The 22,439-nt window shown below is 42.0% G+C and overlaps 1 protein-coding gene across 1 annotated transcript; it reads right to left on the bottom strand.

The window, feature by feature from the left end:
- Positions 1-16,482: 16,482 nt before the first annotated feature.
- Positions 16,483-21,237, bottom strand: LOC127301256 (enhanced ethylene response protein 5). The gene is made up of 12 exons (XM_051331472.2): positions 20,897-21,237; positions 20,708-20,801; positions 20,537-20,626; positions 19,499-19,564; positions 19,168-19,257; positions 19,003-19,059; positions 18,816-18,877; positions 18,646-18,733; positions 17,446-17,522; positions 17,240-17,314; positions 16,997-17,102; positions 16,483-16,913 (listed from the first exon to the last, which is right to left on the bottom strand). The coding sequence occupies exons 1-12, from the start codon at positions 21,193-21,195 to the stop codon at positions 16,788-16,790; spliced, it is 1,230 nt and encodes a 409-aa protein (XP_051187432.1). The 5' UTR covers positions 21,196-21,237; the 3' UTR covers positions 16,483-16,787.
- Between the last annotated feature and the right edge of the window lie 1,202 nt (positions 21,238-22,439).

A 22,439-nucleotide genomic window follows, 5' to 3' on the forward strand; every position in this document is an offset into this window, starting at 1 on the left:
ACTGTTAATAAAACTAGAAAGAATTGGGCTAGTAAATTGAAGGATGCACTATGGGCATATAGAACTGCTTATAAAAATCCCATGGGAATGTCACCTTATGAAATGGTTTATGGGAAAGCTTGTCATTTACCTTTAGAACTAGAGCACAAAGCTTATTGGGCTGTTAGAGAATTAAATAAAGATCCTAAACTTGCCGGTAATAAGAGGTTGTTGCAATTGAGTTCTCTAGATGAATGGAGAAGTGAAGCTTATGAAAATGCTAAACTCTTTAAAGAGAAAGTTAAAAAATGGCATGATAGAAGGATTATCAAAAGAGAATTTAATATTGGGGATAAAGTCCTATTGTATCGGTCTCGTCTCAGATTCTTTGCAGGGAAATTACTCTCGAAATGGGAAGGACCATATGTTGTCGAGGAGGTGTATCGTTCAGGAGCAATCAAAATTAGCTCTCTCCAAGGCAATGCTACGCAAGTGGTGAATGGACAAAGACTCAAGCATTATATCTCGGGTGATTCCTATAATGTTGATGTTGATATTATTCAAGTGGAAACACCGGAGGCTTTCATCAAAGGGAAAATTGACAGTCCGCCAGAACTCGACTTTGAATAGGTAACAGTACTGGTAATGAAAAGTACGCAATTTACTTTCCGAACAATATTTTTGCTGTTTATGGAAAATATGAAAAATTACGAGATCGAAACGGAGTGGAAAAGACGCACGAGGGCGTGCCACCATAGGCCGGCGCGGCCTAGCCTGGGCCCGCACCGCCCTATGGTCTGGCCGCCTCGTCGCCCCTTTCCGACTCTGGTTCGATCTGGTACTTTCCTTTTGTCGTGAACTTTTTTGCTATATAATCCCCCGGACCCCTGGAGGCCCGTATATCATTTTCTCGACGTGTTTTGTTTCGAGCTGTTTCTGCCAGGATTTGCTTCGAATCTAGAGCCATCATGTCTTCGTCGGAAACTCCGAAGGACAGCTCCTGCAAGGATGTTGGCAACTTGTACATGGAGGAGCTGAGGATGCACCCCAAGGAGTTGCTGCTCGTTGAAGGAGAACTGCAGATCAAGGATGTTCAGGGTCCTAAAGGAGAAGGAAGCTTGGAAGACAGGATGGAGAAGCTAGAACAAGAGGTTTTCAAATACAAGAAGATGGCTGAGCGTGAGGTGGATATCTTCCACAGGATTGTGTCTGAACTCATTGCTGAACATGAGAAGGAAACTGCAAAGCTTTGGGGCGACATCTTCTCACTTCACGACACTACCAACAAGCTCCAAGCACAACTCTATGACGTTCAGAATCAGAACTGTGAGTATGAAAATAGGTTTAAATACATAAGCCGTGCTGCTAGTTTCAGGATTCCCGAGACCAAGATGTCGTTTCTTGATGGAGAGCCTCTTCCTTGGAAGTTTGATGACGGGAGTTCATTACCACCATCGCCGCAGGAGTAATTCATCATCGGTATTGGCATCCCCTTGGTTTGTTCCAAGCTTGGGGGAGTGCCGCGGTATCACATCATCACTACCTTTTACTTTTTATTGTCAAGTAGTGTCATATCATGAGTAGGGAAGTTATCATATAAGATGGGTTGCAGTTTGGAAGTATCTCTCCTTTAGTTGGTTATCTATGTATCCCTTGGTGTGAGTTATCGTTATGGAATATTAATGAGAAGTCTTATCATTTACATATTGCACGTCTTGTTTTAGTTTGCAATCTCTATTATATGATTTACCTTGTTGTTAGTATTGGTATCACTTTGGGAGCATTGAATAAATCTATTTGGTTTTGGCAAACTTAGCATTGGTCAATAGCAACAACACTTTGAGGTTTAAGTAGAAAAGAGAAATACATGTAGTTGTTTCATTGTCTTTCTTTCTTGTTAGCTCATAGCTTATTATTCTGAAGTTAAAATTGTTTGTGCTTACAAGGAAGATGCATGATTGTTTCTATCACATGTATATTTGTTTGTTTCCTTCAACTCTTATGCTTGCTAATTAACCTTGCTAGCCAAAAACCTGTACTGAGAGGGAATACTTCTCGTGCATCCAAACCTTAGCCCAAACCTATGTCATTTGTGTCCACCATACCTACCTACTACATGGTATTTTCTGCCATTCCAAGTAAATACTTCGTGTGCTACCTTTAAACAATTCAAAACTTATTATCTCTTATTTGTGTCAATGTTTTATAGCTCATGAGGAAGTATGTGGTGTTTTATCTTTCAATCTTGTTGGGCAACTTTCACCAATGGACTAGTGGCTTCATCCGCTTATCCAATAATTTTGCAAAAAGAGCTGGCAATGGGATTCCCAGTCCCAAATTAATTAAACTAAATAGACACTCCTCCATGGTATGTGATTGATGGACGGCACCCGAAGGATTCGGTTAGCCATGGCTTGTGTAAGCAAAGGTTGGGGGGAGTGTCATCATCATAATAAAACTAAAATAAAAAGGCACTCCTTCATGGTATGAGATTGTTGGCAGGCACCCGAGGATTCGGTTAGCCATGGTTTGTGAAAGAAAGGTTGGAAGGAGTGCCACATAAAATGAAAATAATATGGGAGCCACTCTTTGAAGGTTTGTCTGGCAAGGGGGTTAGAGTACCCACTACCAGTCGTTGACAACAACAAACACCTCTCAAAATGTTACTTTTATTATCTCTATATGATTTCAAAACTGAAAAAGCTCTAGCACATGATTTAATCCCTGCTTCCCTCTGCGAAGGGCCTGTCTTTTACTTTATGTTGAGTCTGTAAACCTATTTCCCTCCATCTCAAGCAAGCATTTGAGTAGTTGTGATCAAACCATTATATTGTGATTTGCTTCATCATGTCTTTTATTCTTCTTTGTTTAGTACAAGTTTTATCTGAATGAATATAACTTTACAAGTTATCAATGATTATGAGGAGACTATTATGATTGAGTATGCAAGTTGTGCCATATAAACTTTAACATGAGAGCGCTGCTCAATAGATAAATATAACCTGTCAATTGTTCTCTGACCAAGAACGAAGTTTGCCATCACCAACTATGATTTCTTATGCACCTTTATTTGTGATTACCTTATACTGGTTTCAAGTTGAGTTATATGAGGAAGTTGTTTACTAGAATGCCTTGTGTGAATGAATATGATGCTTTTTGTCCGTATTTTATTTATCGACTCTTCACTCCATAAACATGTGGTCCCGTTTACTGAGTTCAGTTTCGCTTGGGGACAAGCAAAGTCTAAGCTTGGGGGGAGTTGATACGTCCAATTTGCATCACTATTTTGTATCATAATTTGCTGTTATTCATTGATATATTTCATATTTGGATACAATACTTATGTTATTTCATCTATTTTGCATGTTTCATCATTATTGGAGGATCAAGCACCGGAGCCGGGATTCTTTGGAAAAAGCACCGTCAGAACGCAATATTTCGGAAGATCAACTGTGGAAGGAAATTATACCAAAAATCCTATTTTTCCAGATGACGAAGGAAGCCAGAAGGGGGAGCTGAGAAGGCCCAAGGTGGGGCCAGACCACAGGCCGGCGCGGCCCATGGCCTGGCCGCGCCACCTTGTGGTGTGGGGGCCCCACAGCCCCTTTCGCCTCCTTTTCTTCGCGAAACCCTTCGTCCCGAAGACCTAAGCCACAGAGGGTACCTCACGAAGAGTTACAGCCGCCTCTACGGGGCGGAGAACACCAGAGAGAAAAGAGCTCTCCGGCGGGCAGGAATCCGCTGGGGAAATTCCCTCCCGGAGGGGGAAATCGACGCCATCGTCACCGTCATCGAGCTGGACATCATCTCCATCACCATCATCATCATCTCCACCATCATCACCGCCGTCTCCACCGCTGGACACCGTCACCGCCGTAGCAATTTGGGTTTGATCTTGATTGTTTGATAGGGGAAACTCTCCCGGTATCGATTTCTACTTGTTATTGATGCTATTGAGTGAAACCATTGAACCAAGGTTTATGTTCAGATTGTTATTCATCATCATATCACCTCTGATCATGTTCCATATGATGTCTCGTGAGTAGTTCGTTTAGTTCTTGAGGACATGGGTGAAGTCTAACTGTTAGTAGTGAACTATGGTTGAGTAATATTCAATGCTATGATATTTAAGTTGTGGTGTTATTCTTCTAGTGGTGTCATGTGAACGTCGACTACATGACACTTCACCTTTATGGGCCTAGGGGAATGCATCTTGTACTCGTTTGCCGATTGCGGGGTTGCCGGAGTGACGAAACCTAAACCCCGTTGGTATATCGATGCGGGAGGGATAGCGGGATCTCGTAGTTTAAGGCTGTGGTTAGATTTATTCTTAATTACTTTCTTGTAGTTGCGGATGCTTGCAAGGGGTATAATCACAAGTATGTATTAGTCCTAGGAAGGGCGGTACATTAGCATAGGTTCACCCACACAACACTTATCATAACAATGAAGATTATTTAGCCGTATGTAGCGAAAGCACTAGACTAAAATCCCGTGTGTCCTCGAGAACGTTTGGTAATTATAAGTAAACAACTCGGCTTGTCCTTTGTGCTAAAAAGGATTGGGCCACTCGCTGCAATTGTTACTCTCGCACTTTACTTACTCGTACTTTATTCAACTGTTACATCAAAACCCCCTGAATACTTGTCTGTGAGCATTTACAGGGAATCCTTCATCGAAACTGCTTGTCAACACCTTCTGCTCCTCGTTGGGATCGACATTCTTACTTATCGAAAATACTACGATACACCCCTGATGGCGTGTAACTCACACGTTCGTTGGGAACCCCAAGAGGAAGGTATGATGCGCACAGCAGCAAGTTTTCCCTCAGAAAGAAACCAAGGTTTATCGAACCAGGAGGAGCCAAGAAGCACGTTGAAGGTTGATGGCGGCGGGATGTAGTGCGGCGCAGCACCAGGGATTCCGACGCCAACGTGGAACCTGCACAACACAACCAAAGTACTTTGTCCCAACGAAACAGTGAGGTTGTCAATCTCACCGGCTTGCTGTAACAAAGGATTAACCGTATTGTGTGGAAGATGATTGTTTGCAGAAAACAGTAAACAAGATTGCAAAGAGATTGTATTTCAGTAAAGAGAATTGGACCGGGGTCCACAGTTCACTAGAGGTGTCTCTCCCATAAGACAAACAGCATGTTGGGTGAACAAATTACAGTTGGGCAATTGACAAATAAAGAGGGCATGACCATGCACATACATATCATGATGAGTATAGTGAGATTTAATTGGGCATTACGACAAAGTACATAGACCGCCATCCAACTGCATCTATGCCTAAAAAGTCCACCTTCAGGTTATCATCCGAACCCCCTCCCGTATTAAGTTGCAAAGCAACAGACAATTGCATTAAGTATGGTGCGTAATGTAATCAACAACTACATCCTTAGACATAGCATCAATGTTTTATCCCTAGTGGCAACAAAGACAACACAACCTTAGAACTTTTCATCCTTTGTCCTGTGTCAATGCAGGCATGAACCCACTATCGAGCATAAATACTCCCTCTTGGAGTTACAAGCATCTACTTGGCCAGAGCATCTACTAGTAACGGAGAGCATGCAAGATCATAAACAACACATAGATATAACTTTGATAATCAACATAACAAGTATTCTCTATTCATCGGATCCCAACAAACGCAACATATAGAATTACAGATAGATGATCTTGATCATGTTAGGCAGCTCACAAGATCCGACAATGATAGCACAATGGGGAGAAGACAACCATCTAGCTACTGCTATGGACCCATAGTCCAGGGGTAGACTACTCACACATCACTCCGGAGGCGACCATGGCGGCGTAGAGTCCTCCGGGAGATGATTCCCCTCTCCGGCAGGGTGCCGGAGAGGCGATCTCTGGATCCCCGAGATGGGATCGGCGTTGGCGGCGTCTCTGGAAGGTTTTCCGTATCGTGGCTCTCGGTACTGGGGGTTTCGTCACGGAGGCTTTAAGTAGGCGGAAGGGCAAGTCAGGAGGGGGCACAGGGGCCCCACACCATAGGCCGGCGCGGCCAGGGGGGCCGCGCCGCCCTAGGGTTTGGGCACCCTGTGGCCCCACTTCGTTTCGTCTTCGGGCTTCTGGAAACTTCGTGGCAAAATAGGCCCCTGGGCGTTGATTTCGTCCAATTCCGAGAATATTTCCTTACTAGGATTTCTGAAACCAAAAACAGCAAAAAACAGCAACTGGCACTTCGGCATCTTGTTAATAGGTTAGTTCCAGAAAATGCACGAATATGACATAAAGTGTGCATAAAACATGTAGATAACATCAATAATGTGGCATGGAACATAAGAAATTATCGATACGTTGGAGACGTATCAGCATCCCCAAGCTTAGTTCTGCTCGTCCCGAGCAGGTAAAACGATAACACAGATAATTTCTGGAGTGACATGCCATCATAATCTTGATCATACTATTTGTAAAGCATATGTAGTGAATGCAGCGATCAAAACAATGTATATGACATGAGTAAACAAGTGAATCATATAGCAAAGACTTTTCATGAATAGCACTTCAAGACAAGCATCAATAAGTCTTGCATAAGAGTTAACTCATAAAGCAATAATTCAAAGTAAAGGCATTGAAGCAACACAAAAGAAGATTAAGTTTCAGCGGTTGCTTTCAACTTGTAACATGTATATCTCATGGATATTGTCAACATAGAGTAATATAATAAGTGCAATAAGCAAATATGTAGGAATCAATACACAGTTCACACAAGTGTTTGCTTCTTGAGGTGGAGAGAAATAGGTGAACTGACTCAACATTGAAAGTAAAAGAATTGTCCTCCATAGAGGAAAAGCATCGATTGCTATATTTGTGCTAGAGCTTTGATTTTGAAAACATGAAACAATTTTGTCAACGGTAGTAATAAAGCATATGTATCATGTAAATTATATCTTATAAGTTGCAAGCCTCATGCATAGTATGCTAATAGTGCCCGCACCTTGTCCTAATTAGCTTGGACTACCGGATCATCACAATGCACATGTTTTGACCAAGTGTCACAAAGGGGTACCTCTATGCCGCCTGTACAAAGGTCTAAGGAGAAAGCTCGCATTTGGATTTCTCGCTATTGATTATTCTTCAACTTAGACATCCATACCGGGACAACATAGACAACAGATAATGGACTCCTCTTTTATGCATAAGCATGTAACAACAATTAATAATTTTCTCATTTGAGATTGAGGATATATGTCCAAAACTGAAACTTCCACCATGGATCATGGCTTTAGTTAGCGGCCCAATGTTCTTCTCTAACAATATGCATGCTTAACCATAAGGTGGTAGATCTCTCTTACTTCAGACAAGACGGACATGCATAGCAACTCACATGAAATTCAACAAAGAGTAGTTGATGGCGTCCCCAGTGAACATGGTTATCGCACAACAAGCAACTTAATAAGAGATAAAGTGCATAATTACATATTCAATACCACAATAGTTTTTAAGCTATTTGTCCCATGAGCTATATATTGCAAAGGTGAATGATGGAATTTTAAAGGTAGCACTCAAGCAATTTACTTTGGAATGGCAGAAAATACCATGTAGTAGGTAGGTATGGTGGACACAAATGGCATAGTGGTTGGCTCAAGTATTTTGGATGCATGAGAAGTATTCCCTCTCGATACAAGGTTTAGGCTAGCAAGGCTTATTTGAAACAAACACAAAGATGAACCGGTGCAGCAAAACTCACATAAAAGACATATTGAAAACATTATAAGACTCTACACCGTCTTCCTTGTTGTTCAAACTCAATACTAGAAATTATCTAGACCTTAGAGAAACCAAATATGCAAACCAAATTTTAGCATGCTCTATGTATTTCTTCATTAATGGGTGCAAAGCATATGATGCAAGAGCTTAATCATGAACACAACAATTGCCAAGTATCACATTACCCAAGACATTAATAGCAATTACTACATGTATCATTTTCCAATTCCAACCATATAACAATTTAACGAAGGAGAAACTTCGCCATGAATACTATGAGTAGAAACCAAGGACATACTTGTCCATATGCTACAGAGGAGCGTGTCTCTCTCCCATAAAGTGAATGCTAGGATCCATTTTATTCAAACAAAACAAAAAAAACTAAAACAAACCGACGCTCCAAGAAAAGCACATAAGATGTGATGGAATAAAAATATAGTTTCAGGGGAGGAACCTGATAATGTTGTCGATGAAGAAGGGGATGCCTTGGGCATCCCCAAGCTTAGACGCTTGAGTCTTCTTGATATATGCAGGGGTGAACCACCGGGGCATCCCCAAGCTTAGAGCTTTCACTCTCCTTGATCATGTTGCATCATACTCCTCTCTTGATCCTTGAAAACTTCCTCCACACCAAACTCGAAACAACTCATTAGAGGGTTAGTGCACAATAAAAATTAACATATTCAGAGGTGACACAATCATTCTTAACACTTCTGGACATTGCATAATGCTACTGGACATTAGTGGATCAAAGAAATTCATCCATCATAGCAAAAGAGGCAATGCGAAATAAAAGGCAGAATCTGTCAAAACAGAACAGTTCGTATTGACGAATTTTAAAAAGGCACCAGACTTGCTCAAATGAAAATGCTCAAATTGAATGAAAGTTGCGTACATATCTGAGGATCACTCACGTAAATTGGCATAATTTTCTGAGTTACCTACAGGGAGGTAGACCCAGATTCGTGACAGCAAAGAAATCTGTTTCTGTGCAGTAATCCAAATCTAGTACTTACTTTCTATCAACGGCTTAACTTGGCACAACAAAACACAAAACTAAGATAAGGAGAGGTTGCTACAGTAGTAAACAACTTCCAAGACACAAAATAAAAACAAAGTACTGTAGCAAAATAACACATGGGTTATCTCCCAAGAAGTTCTTTCTTTATAGCCATTAAGATGGGCTCAGCAGTTTTAATGATGCACTCGCAAGAAATAGTATTTGAAGCAAAAGAGAGCATCAAGAGGCAAATTCAAAACAAATTTAAGCCTAACATGCTTCCTATGAAAATGAATCTTGTACACAAATAAATTCATGAAGAGCAAAGTAACAAGCATAGGAAGATAAAACAAGTGTAGCTTCAAAAATTTCAGCACATAGAGAGGTGTTTTAGTAACATGAAAATTTTTGCAACCATATTTTCCTCTCTCATAATAATTTTCAGAGGCATCATGAACAAACTCAACAATATAAGTATCACATAAAGCATTCTTATTCACATGCATAAAAGTATCATTACTCTCCACATAAGCATAATCAATTTTATTAGTTGTAGTGGGAGCAAATTCAACAAAGTAGCTATCATTATTATTCTCATCATCAAATATAGGAGGCATATTGTAATCATAATCAAATTTATCCTCCATGACAGGTGGTACTAAAAGACCAATATCATTATCATAAATAGGAGGCAAAGTATCATCAAACAAAATTTTCTCCTCAATGCTTGGGGGACTAAAAAGATCATGAAAACCAGCTTCCCCAAGCTTAGAACTTTCTATATTATTATCAACAATGGTGTTCAAAGCGTTCATACTAATATTACTACCAGCATGCAAATAAGATTCCATAGGTTTTTTAATTTTCGCATCAAACAATCCATGTTTTAAATCAGGAAATAGAATAAGAAGATCATTCTTGTCCATTATGCCAAACTAGTGAAATAAAAACATGCATGATATTAAGTAAAGTAAAACAAGTAACTAATTTTTTTGTGTTTTTGATATAGCAAACAAGATAGCAAATAAAGTAAAACTAGCAACTAATTTTTTTGTATTTTGATTTAGTGCAGCAAACAAAGTAGTAAATAAAACTAAACAAGACAAAAACAAAGTAAAGAGATTGAGAAGTGGAGACTCCCCTTGCAGCGTGTCTTGATCTCCCCGGCAACGGCGCCAGAAATTTAGCTTGATGGCGTGTAACTCACACGTTCGTTGGGAACCCCAAGAGGAAGGTATGATGCGCACAGCAGCAAGTTTTCCCTCAGAAAGAAACCAAGGTTTATCGAACCAGGAGGAGCCAAGAAGCACGTTGAAGGTTGATGGCGGCGGGATGTAGTGCGGCGCAACACCAGGGATTCCGACGCCAACGTGGAACCTGCACAACACAACCAAAGTACTTTGTCCCAACGAAACAGTGAGGTTGTCAATCTCACCGGCTTGCTGTAACAAAGGATTAACCGTATTGTGTGGAAGATGATTGTTTGCAGAAAATAGTAAAACAGTATTGCAGTAGATTGTATTTCAGTAAAGAGAATTGGACCGGGGTCCACAGTTCACTAGAGGTGTCTCTCCCATAAGACAAACAGCATGTTGGGTGAACAAATTACAGTTGGGCAATTGACAAATAAAGAGGGTATGACCATGCACATACATATCATGATGAGTATAGTGAGATTTAATTGGGCATTACGACAAAGTACATAGACCGCCATCCAACTGCATCTATGCCTAAAAAGTCCACCTTCAGGTTATCATCCGAACCCCTCCGGTATTAAGTTGCAAAGCAACAGACAATTGCATTAAGTATGGTGCGTAATGTAATCAACAACTACATCCTTAGACATAGCATCAATGTTTTATCCCTAGTGGCAACAGCACAACACAACCTTAGAACTTTCTCACATCGTCCTGTGTCAATGCAGGCATGAACCCACTATCGAGCATAAATACTCCCTCTTGGAGTTACAAGCATCTACTTGGCCAGAGCATCTACTAGTAACGGAGAGCATGCAAGATCATAAACAACACATAGATATAACTTTGATAATCAACATAACAAGTATTCTCTATTCATCGGATCCCAACAAACGCAACATATAGAATTACAGATAGATGATCTTGATCATGTTAGGCAGCTCACAAGATCCGACAATGATAGCACAATGGGGAGAAGACAACCATCTAGCTACTGCTATGGACCCATAGTCCAGGGGTAGACTACTCACACATCACTCCGGAGGCGACCATGGCGGCGTAGAGTCCTCCGGGAGATGATTCCCCTCTCCGGCAGGGTGCCGGAGGCGATCTCCTGGATCCCCCGAGATGGGATCGGCGTTGGCGGCGTCTCTGGAAGGTTTTCCGTATCGTGGCTCTCGGTACTGGGGGTTTCGTCACGGAGGCTTTAAGTAGGCGGAAGGGCAAGTCAGGAGGGGGCACAGGGGCCCCACACCATAGGCCGGCGCGGCCAAGGGGGGGGCCGCGCCGCCCTAGGGTTTGGGCACCCTGTGGCCCCACTTCGTTTCGTCTTCGGGCTTCTGGAAGCTTCGTGGCAAAATAGGCCCCTGGGCGTTGATTTCATCCAATTCCGAGAATATTTCCTTACTAGGATTTCTGAAACCAAAAACAGCAGAAAACAGCAACTGGCACTTCGGCATCTTGTTAATAGGTTAGTTCCAGAAAATGCACGAATATGACATAAAGTGTGCATAAAACATGTAGATAACATCAATAATGTGGTATGGAACATAAGAAATTATCGATACGTTGGAGACGTATCAACCCCCTATACTTGTGGGTCATCAGGGGCTGCCCACTCTTGGCCGCACCACCTAGGGCTGCCCTTGGCCGGCGCCCTAGCCTCCCCCTCTCTCCAAACCCTAGCCTCTCCTCCTCCACATAATACTCCCGCAGCGCATAGGCGAAGCCCTGCCGGAGTTCTCCACCACCACCGCCACCACGCCGTCGTGCTGCCGGATTCAAGGAGGAGCTACTACTTCCACTGCCCGCTGGAACGGGGAGAAGGACGTCGTCTTCATCAACACCAAACGTGTGACCGAGTACGGAGGTGCTGCCCGATTGTGGCACCGTGATCAAGATCTTCTACGCGCTTTTGCAAGCGGCAAGTGATCGTCTACCGCAGCAATAAGAGCCTACTCTTATAGGTTTTGGAAATCTTCAAGGGTTAGTCTTGATCATCCCCTCGTTGATCCCGTCTTCTAGATTGCATCTTGGCTTGGATTGCGTTCTCGCGGTAGAAATTTTTTGTTTTCTATGCAACGAATCCCTACAGGCGCGGCCCCCCCTCTGGCCGCACCGGCCTACTGTTTGGTGGGCCTGTGGCCCCCCTCTGGCGGCTCTCGGGTGTTCTGGAAGCTTTGTGCAATTCTAAGATGCTGGGCGTTGATTTCGTCCAATTCCGAGAATATTTCCTTACTAGGATTTCTGAAACCAAAAACAGCAGAAAACAGGAACTGGCACTTCGGCATCTCGTCAATAGGTTAGTTCCGGAAAACGCATAAAAATGATATAAAGTGTGAACAAAACATGTAGGTATTGTCATAAAACAAACATGGAACATAAGAAATTATCGATACGTCGGAGACGTATCACCCCCCAAGAATGTATTTCAATAAACACTACCATCTTTATGTTCTGATCCTCGAGTGTTGGTTTAGTTTAGTCTTGATATTTAACTCAGGCCAAGCCAGGTAGACCATCGTATATCAGTCTAAGAGCATCTCTAGCAGAGCCCGTAAAAGTGCAAACTGAAATACTTGAGTTCAGTCTTCCGAAAACATGTTTACGGGTCGCAAAACGGCTGGCGCAGAGCAGACACTGTAAACTAAAACTGAAAAAAAAGGAATATTCAAAAATCATCATCTTCTTCACAAGATCGGTAATCATCTTCTTCACAAGAACCGTCCGCACCGCTCGATCGATGACTGGAGACGAGGCTGAGCGATTCCTTGACAGATGTTGTTGATTATTTCCCAGCTAGCCATCCGCCCTTTATATGCAAGCCATCCGCCCTTCAGATGCTAGCAATCTGCCCTGCATAAGCTAGACAAGGCTAAGCGATTCCTTCATAAGTTCATATACGGACGCACGCGTACACAGCGTGCAGCGCAGATTTAATTCCCGCCTCACTTCAGCGCAAGAGAGGAAATAAGAGCGGCCGACCGCACACGCCTCTGCGATGTTGCTGCGCGTATTGTGTCGCTCGCCGGAATTAGTCTATATCGAGACGATTTGCCGGAAATTGACATAGACATGATTGGAATTGGAGCAAGCTATCAAGATGTTCAACCGGCGGTTCACGATTTTAGGAAACCAGCGAGAAATCGGCGGCTCGAGGCGGTCGTACGGACGGAGGCGCTAGAGGAGTAGTGAGAAATCCATTCAATTTTGGACCTGTAACCCGTCTTTCAGTCTGTATTAATAGGGGCCGAGTCTGAAACTTTTCGGGCCCCTGAAAAAGTTTTTCGGGCCGGACACCGAGTTCGGTCTCTGTTCTGCGCCACTTTCAACCCGAACCCGTAAATCGGCCGAAAAAATACGGTTCCGACGTGTTTTACGGGATCTGTTAGAGATGCTCTATCATAGTGGCTCCATGTCCTACGTAAAAGTGGTACAAATGAAGAAATGATAATAGTTTCGCACAAGCCCTTCTCTTCTTCTATAGGATTTATGGGAACGCCATGCCCTTCTCGAGAGTGTCAAAGAAAAACAAAACAATCAAACCATAACAAAGTTCTATTATTGTGAAAAATCAAAGAATTAGTAGTTGTTAACAAGAAAATTTAACTCTTCCATTAGTGTGGTTTTACAGGCATGTCTTGATTGTTTTTTATTTATACACAATCATGGTTTCGCTAACTGTCTAACTGCGTTTCCCAAAAAGTTTGTTTCAAGAAATACTTCCATGTTTTATATTCTGATCCAAAATGTTAGTTAGTCGTATGAATGAACATGTGGTAATGGCTTCACACTAGTTGAGGGTCAAAGACAACAGAAAAACAATCGAACAGTAATTTTAAAAGTATAGTATTTGAAAGAAATCATAGAAAAATAAAAAAAATACAGGAAAACTCCTGCAAAATTTATTGTCAAGAACAGAGTTTCAAAACAACATAAGAAGATACAAAATTAGAAAAGAGAAAAACAATAATAATTTAAAAGTATATGAGAAAACCCAAACAATTTCTGCACTCTCATGAAACCGATGAAATATGTTGATATTTAATAAACGTTCATATGGTAGTGACTTTATTTTTATTAATCTCATTAATGATACTTCTGTTCTTTATGTTATATCTATACTTTTCCATTTTAAGTAAACAAAAAATCACTAAATTTCCAAAAATAATTTCAGTGAAATTCATTCAGATATTAAGATATTTCAGACATGCCTTGATTTTTTTATTTTAAAACCTTTTGTTTTCCTGAATCTTGCTATTGTCTTGTTGACTAGGATACCATGTGTGTGAAACTAGCTGCCACTTGTCATCGATATTGCTTTGACCTAGATCAATGATCAATTATGTCTAATACTGAAAGTTAAGGGTCAACTTGCTTGGTATATGGGAGGTTATAGGTACTAAACTGAAAGTACTTACCATAAGACATCATCCAAAATAATAATTTAAGCAGAAAAATAACATTTATGCAAAAACATAAGTGAGAAAATAACAATATTTTATTCGCAAAAAAGGGTTTTTTAACCTTTCCATGTAGGAAAAATAACGTGAGCTTACGCGCATCACCCGAAACACGTAGCTATATTTCCTCTTTGGAGTAATATTTGTTGAAACACAATCTTCACAATAGTATTTCTTGAAGCTTACCTGGAGAATACGGCTTGTTAGAGTATGGTACTCATAAAATTACTAGTCACACTACTTGCGAAAGTAAGCATGTAACGAGATGTACATAGCAGCTATCTAGTGATTTCTAAGAATCGACAGCGGTGCATATTCATCCGCGACTTTGTGTACAAAGTGAAGATCTTGACATCTGCTTTAGAAGTTTACATAGAAGAGGTAATCTTGTGGGTATGGACACAATTCTTTTTCTAACACCATAGTCCCAAGTATATAACAAAGGAATACCTTTCTTGGTTTACTTATACGTTTGGGCATGCAAAAGCTCAACGCACTTTAATCATGCACCGTATAGTGGGTTCACATTGGTTCATCTTTCAACCTTTAACGGCTGCAAAAAAAGGTGATGTTACACATACACGAGGGGAATACACCAGTTGCGTCGTCGAGGTGTGCGGTGTGCCTGCTAATTTGAGCACGGATCATCTTGCCAAATTAAGTTTTGTGCCTTGTGGAAGTTCAGAAATGAAAGAAGTTTGTTTGATCTGCCGATGCGCCGCTATTGGTCTCATTTTCATCGTAACGACCCAGGCTTTGGTAGCTTAATATTACGTACTGCGGGGGCTCTAAAGCACATCCGGTCCCTCTGCTGCGCTCAAAGCAACAAGTACAGCTTGATCACTAGATTTGAGGCAAATTAGAGCCCTAGATAACAGAGTTAGAGCTTGCGAGGGGAACATGTCTCTTGTTCCTCCTAAACATAGAATACCTGTCGCATTTCTGCCTTTGACTTAGCTTAAGATTATCTAACCAAAGTCCTGAAGCAAGATAAAGGAAAGGCACAATGGAGCAGAAAGCATATAATGGAGCCATGCGAAAGCAAGCACTTCGAGAGGAGTTCAATCGGGGCTAAGTTGCCAGGCAATTCTCCTGCTTTTGTGCCGCATGCTTTGCGTCTGGATCTTGGATTAGAGGCGACACTCGACAGTGAAGGGAGTGGAACGCTTTGCCGCCACTGCATTCGTGTGAGTGATGTGCTCCTCCTGCGCATCACAATTCACACGAAACCCTGGGGACAAACCGCTTTTCCAGCTTGGGTTTATCTACGCTTTGTCAGTGGCTCGATCGGCTCGCTTTACGAAAGAGTTCTTTCTATCCTCTGTTGCTGCTGGCTATTACCTAGATTGGCACTTTAGACTTTAGAGCTCCACGGAAATTTCAGAGATGAACGTGCTGCTTCCTCCGTGATGAAATAACAGTGATATAACTGAAGGTCAGCTGCTGCAACCTGGAAGTGCGATGACACCTTGCACGTCGGTCAGTCGATCACACCAAACTACTCAGTTAAACATTCAAAAATAAAACTACTGTACTCAGTTAGATTGTAGTACTCGTTCATCGATGTCGGCCATGGTTACCATCTCACCATGTACATAGTACCTAATTGATCCAGGAATGTAGTCTGTACTAGCTGAGATCTGGTGCAGCAACTGCCTTTACTGTTTCTCATTTACGCGACCTTAAATACGGTTCGTGTACGATACTCGATCCATACGGTGTACTTGGTACATGTTTGTTTGGGTGGTCCAGGCCTTCGTGGCTGGGAGGTCACGAAGGGAGGCAAGCAATCCAGGGGCCTTTTGTGCAGCCATTCAAGACGCAGTGGCGTGATACGCCATCCGGCACCAGGATCCGTGGAGAATTCATCACCGGTGGTACATGCTGCCTTTTGGATGTACTACTACATACGGATTGATGGTGGCTGATGTGCCCGCCGTGCATTGCATTACACGAAGCATCAACATATGTTTTGATTCCGTCTAGCTAGCTATTTTTCTTTCTGATAATTGCGTGGGATCCCTAGTATACCTGTCCCAACCTGATTCGAAGTACTAATAAGATGATAAAAATCTTTTGCTCTGCAAAACAATTGTTGCAACTTTTCATTAACTCAGTTACCAAAGATAATTTCCATTTACTTAATTGTCAAAGAAAACTTTCCATTAGCTTACAGAGATAAAGATCTCACAGTATTGCACCTCTTCTAAGGCAATGCAAATGACCGTGCGGAGAAGTGGATGCCAACAGTACATGTTACAAGTTACAAGTGTTACAACCATGACAATGACAGATAAAAGAGTACAGATGTTCTTATCATCAGTCACGGAAATTCTACATAAGTCTGTGTGATCATACATATGAGAAATATCATTAAGTTTACAAGCCTATCAGGTATGGCTATGGACTAAACAGGCTTCCCATTCAACTTTGGGAAGGGGTCTTGCTTGCTGAGGACAAGAACCTTGCTTTTGTGAGCAAAGTATCCTTTGATGAGATTCTTGTATATTAGGCACGCCATGATGCACTCCACCTGAAAGAAAGGGAAGGAATTAGGTTGCATACATCACAGCAAACCAGTATGGTAATACAGAATGGATATATGTTGCAAAGCACCTCATCCACGTCCATGGTGATACCAAGCCATTTCAGAGTCTTCACCAAGACCTCTAGCTTGATTTGATGCGCCTTAGCTGGCTCCTTCTGCCTCTGAATGATATGGCTGCAAAAGAAAACAAAGCCAAAACAAGGATTGGGTTATTCTGCCTCTAAATGATACGGCTGCAGAAGAAAACAAAGCCACAAGGATTGGGTTGTTCTGTAGAAGCATGGCAATGGCAGATTGAAGTTTGCACTCACATTTTCTTCACTAATCTCCGGTAGACCTGGAGTTCAAGTTTCTCCAGCACAAGGTAGACACCACATTTCAGTAATCTTGCAACACAACAAAAGCAATCAGTGTCCACGCAAAACAGAAAAATAATCTGCCCCCATTAAAAACGAAAGAAGGAGGTAGTGACGGACGATGTTTGAAAAAATTCAGCACGCAAAACATGTGAACTTACTGGTCTTCATGTTTATCAAGGGCCTGCTTGAGAAGCCTCAGATCCCCTCTCCTAAGTGAGGTCACAATATCTGCATACTGAAAGGTTAAATTACCACTTGTGCAGAACAAAATAATCAGAGGGAAATCCCTGAAGTAGCAAAGTCAGAAGCATAGTTAATTAAACGAACATCCTGATGAAACGAAAAAATTATCCAATGGAATACCATGTTTCACAAAAGAAATAAAAGAAACAGCACCTACACAAGATAGAGCTTACAACTAGAAATTTAAGCTACCCTTGTCATAAAGAAAAGGAACATACATGTAAAAAAAAGGAGCATACATGTAAAAAAAAAGGAGTACAGATTTAGGGGAAGAGCTCAGCAAGTAATATGCAACATCAGCCTATGGTAGTGTCGCACTACAATAGGGGTTAATCATCAGTTGAAAACACAGCTCGTAATTATGACAACGATTCACATAAATTACAGAGACTTATCGTTGATGAATGATGATGACTAGGCAACGATACTTATCATAGCCTGTCGCCAATCATTGTTCTCATGGGACAGAGTGATAAGGGCATGAGGTCTCAATTAGATCTTTTTATTGTAAATGTTGATAAGGTGAAAGTCTGGTGCTCAAAGGGTTCACAATTCTTAAAGTGTAATGTAGATTTCCCGACCTTTTGTCATACCTAATCCCATATAGACCCTAGGACATATATGATGAAGTAAAAGGTTGACAAGTCCAGATCAACTTGTCAATCATCTCAAAGAATTGCTAAGTTAAACACGGTATGCTCATATATCTCACAGCTCACGCGATCACTTCATGTTAATAAAATGTACTTATGCCAGTACAGCACCCGAATGCACTCAATATGCTACATTACTCCTCTTTGTCATCTATCATTTACAAATTTTCCAATTCCACCCGAATGTCACTAGATTTTGCATCTTGAAAATTTCAGCTCAACACATAGACATGGTACAACAATCAGAACCTTTGGCCTAGTGTTCTAACTTTACAACTTCACATCTTGAGTACCAAGTCTAAATTTAAATGCAACAAAAGCAACAAATTATGCTCATGGGAGGATTTGTTAACAATCAAATAAATGTTTTCATGATTAAAAAAGATGGCATGGAATACAACTATATATATTGCATTAACACAATCTCCTTCCCATTAAATAAGAGTACGAGGATATACATACCTCAAGCAGATTGTACTTCTCCAGGAGGGTCCTCCTTGGTAAAACACCAATTGACAGCTTTACAGGGATTAGAAACTTCAAAATTTTCCTAAAAACAATGACCATTAGTAGTTCCCCCAAATGGATGCCCCATAAATCACAAACTACAAAACTCCTTGTAATGCAAATACCTCATGTTTAATTCGCTTTGAGGATTACAGTACATCAAAGCATAAGTTAGCTTCTGATCGGCCTGATTCAATTAATTGAAACCAGAAAAATGATATTAGCAATCTTATCTAGGTCAAAGCATCTAAGAGTAGCAGAATATATATAAATATGAACATGCACCCTGTCAGTGAGAGAAGGGGAGCTTACAACAAGAAAATTCTCATTGAAGACCTCCAAGCGACCAGTATAATACATATAAGTAACCTGTGCCATCATGCATAGTCAAGATTTTATGGTATTAAGGTACATGCCAATATAACTGGTTAAGTCTTCTTAATAGCGAAGAGATACCATGGCTTTTTACTATCTTACCTTGTCTTTCACTGGAAAATCTTCAAAATCAAAATTCCTAGCTGTTTCGATACTCCTTATGACACTACGGCAAAGGTTAACTGTACCAAGCTGCATAATTTGAGCATCAAGTATTAGCCCGTTGTAAGTTAAATGATGAACACTGGGATTCAAGTGATTACATTGTACGAATTATATTTGCGTGGATATTTGAATTAGTCCTTACTTAACAGTTCCTCTTAGCTATTATTCAGCGTGCTCTCTATACATTGTATGAATTAGATGTGCTACTTTATAAGATATATACTATTAAAGTACATATGAAAGGAAAACATTACAGTGAAAAACCTACCCTGAAATAAATTTTAAACAGCTGGCAGGTAACATACAGTGCACCAACACGCTTAGGCCCTTTAACCTGCAAGGTTGGGATTCACCAATTGCCAAGAGTCAGAAACTTCAAAATATATACAGTTTAGAAAAGAAAAAATGTGCATTGAAGAGGTAATAATTGCAGCATTTTCAGTTTGAAAAGTCACATCGCATGTCTAGGAAATTATTGCATGTACACAAAAAGTAGCTACCAGAACACAATTCATCTTGTTCATAAATATGATTGATGATATGTCCGGAGGCAGGAATCAGAAGTTCATGGTAGCAAGAAGGCAATAATGCACACTAACACTGACAAGAGGGGGCAAAATGTGCGAACAGTACAAAGTTTTTCGTAACCTAAAGAGCTCATATTAACTATGTGATGAACTCGTATTATTGGAGCCAATGCTATGATAGATCACCACATGAATGTATTGATATATCATCACATTAAGGTATTCTACATTTCAGTGTAACTTGACAAACTTCAGGGAAGTTTCTATGCAAAAAAACACACCCTCTACACTGAAGTAAATGCATCAGAAACTGCTAATAAGACACTTAATCAAGGCACAGCTTCTCGTCTCTTGGCAACATGAACTGTTTCCGGCATATAAGTGCTTGTACCGTGTCAAATGTTTCTGCATGGCCTCTTTAAGAATTAGGCGGAGTTATTCTACCAACATCATCAAACACCATCTAAGCTACATCTACTCCAATGCAAGTTCCTCTTTGCAGGTTCTTAGATGATTGTATTATGACTAGCAGGAGTTAATTATATGCTTAAGCACATAGTAAGCACTGGTGCCTAATCAAGCATAGGTGCTACAAAATATATAATTCTCCATTGTACGTTGCAAGGAAAAAGTGTTCGGTTTTGCTAAGCACGTCTCAAGGCATCTGAACTATGCATGCTCGTCACGGGTAATTTCCTTTAGTTTGATTCGGTTCATGCTACTCTACTTAGTGTACCAGTGAAGAAAGCACACGAAACAAAGCTTTAAGAAATTCATACCGCTAGTGCACCGAAAACCTTCATCAGAAAGGACCCAGCCGCCTGCAGCTTGTCAGGGTTCTTCCCGCTCATCGCAAGCTCCCTATCTGCCTACAGCAAGACAAGAAACGCGCAGCCATGATGAGCCCCAAAGCTTGAGCTTTACAGACCCAAAGCACCAACCCAGCTCACCTTCTCAGCTAGCAGCCTGATCTCGAGTGCCACCATGTGCATCGCCTCCATCGCCCAAGGCGTCTCCCAGTTCCGGAACTCCTGCAGGAACGCGCTGCAAGCAAAACCACATTGAATCCCCCAAAATAAATCGGATGAATTTATCGAAATTGTTGGTAAAAAGAGTGTGTAGAGGGAGGCAGCAGGCACCTGGCAGCCTTCTCGAAGGAGGAGTAGGCGTCCCCGAAGCGGCGGAGTGAGTGGGAGTGGATGGCGCGGAGGAGCGGGGGCAGGAAGTCGGAGAGGTGAGGGTATCGGTCTGAGGCGAGGTGGGGGAAGTCTGGGAAAGCGGCGAGCGCGTCGGAGAGCGGGGTGGAGGCGGGGGCGGAGGAGATGGCGAGGAGGGAGGCGAGGTCGGCGCCGTCAGACTGGGAGATGGCGTCGTCCAAGCGGGAGAGGTAGTCGGCGATGCGGCGGTGAGCCTCGCCCATGCTCAGATACGCCGCCATCTCCGGGGCGGCGGCGGCGGCGAGGGTGTTGGTGTTTGGGGCTCGGAGATCAGCGACGGTGGTGGAAAAAACCAATAGTTTGGGTTCGATCCGATGGGGTAATTCTGGCTCGGTGACGGTCGCCAATCCCTGCCGTCGAGCGAGAAATGGATGGCTGACTTTGCTGCTAGCTCCACCTCGGCTGTCAGTACTAGGTAGTTTTTTTGAAAAAAATCCACTAATCTATTCATAATCCTTTCAGAAGTAATAAATTTAGACCATCTAGCGATGACTAAGTCCTCGAATGAGCCGAAGGCATCGCCCTCCCTCGTCGGAGTCATGCAAACCTTGTCTTAGATAATCTTCAGCCGCGTCCCTCAAACCGTCCCCCAAACCGCGCCGGATTGAGCGTTTGGGGGACGTGTTTTGTTCGTGCCGCCTTTGGGGGACATCGCTCCCCAACTGCGTCCTCCAAACGCCGCCCCCAAACATTTAAAATATTTTTTTTGGCTTTTTTTATTTCAATTTCTACAAACTAATACATAATTTGGAACGTGGTTTACACGAAAACATAATTGGGGACGTGGTTTTCCACAAACTAATACAGAGTTTGAACCGTCGTGGACACAAATATAAAATTTTGCAAAGAAACTAAACCTAACTAGGCCGTGCATCGAAGGTTTCATGTGTTCGCTGCTAAGAAAGAACACTCGAGGGCACACCCAGTCACCTAAACTGGAAAATCCAGCGGGAGGATGGTGCCCTTGTTGGTTCTACCGATGAGGCGAACAGGCAGAAACCTCCGTGCACGTGTTCGCTGCGAAGAAAGAACACTTAATCGTCCTCCTCGTCGGTGCTGTCGCCCTGGTAGTCCCGGCGGCACCGCGTCTCGTCGAAGACCTTGACGCTCATGTCCCTGTCGCCGAAGTAGGAGAACAGGAGGATGAAGCCGGCTTGGAGGCTGTGGTGCCGCGCGAACTTCTCCCAGCCGATGTTGAGGTACATCTTGCCGCGCGCGTCGTTGTAAGGGTACATTGCCCCTATGTGTGGTTTTGGTAATTAATGACAACCCCTATGGACTAATGTTTTCATTGAGTTTATATGAAGGAATATTCCATAGGTACTACTTGTACTCCATGTGTTGGATTCAAGTATGGATGCCATGAAGATAAAGATATTCCTTGTGTATTGGCATCAAGATCATCGGTATGAAGATATATATGTGATATGATCAAGAAGAAGAAATGAAGATGGAGTTCTTATGT

Source organism: Lolium perenne, chromosome 5 (assembly GCF_019359855.2).
Source record: "Lolium perenne isolate Kyuss_39 chromosome 5, Kyuss_2.0, whole genome shotgun sequence".
Lineage (NCBI taxonomy): Eukaryota > Viridiplantae > Streptophyta > Magnoliopsida > Poales > Poaceae > Lolium > Lolium perenne.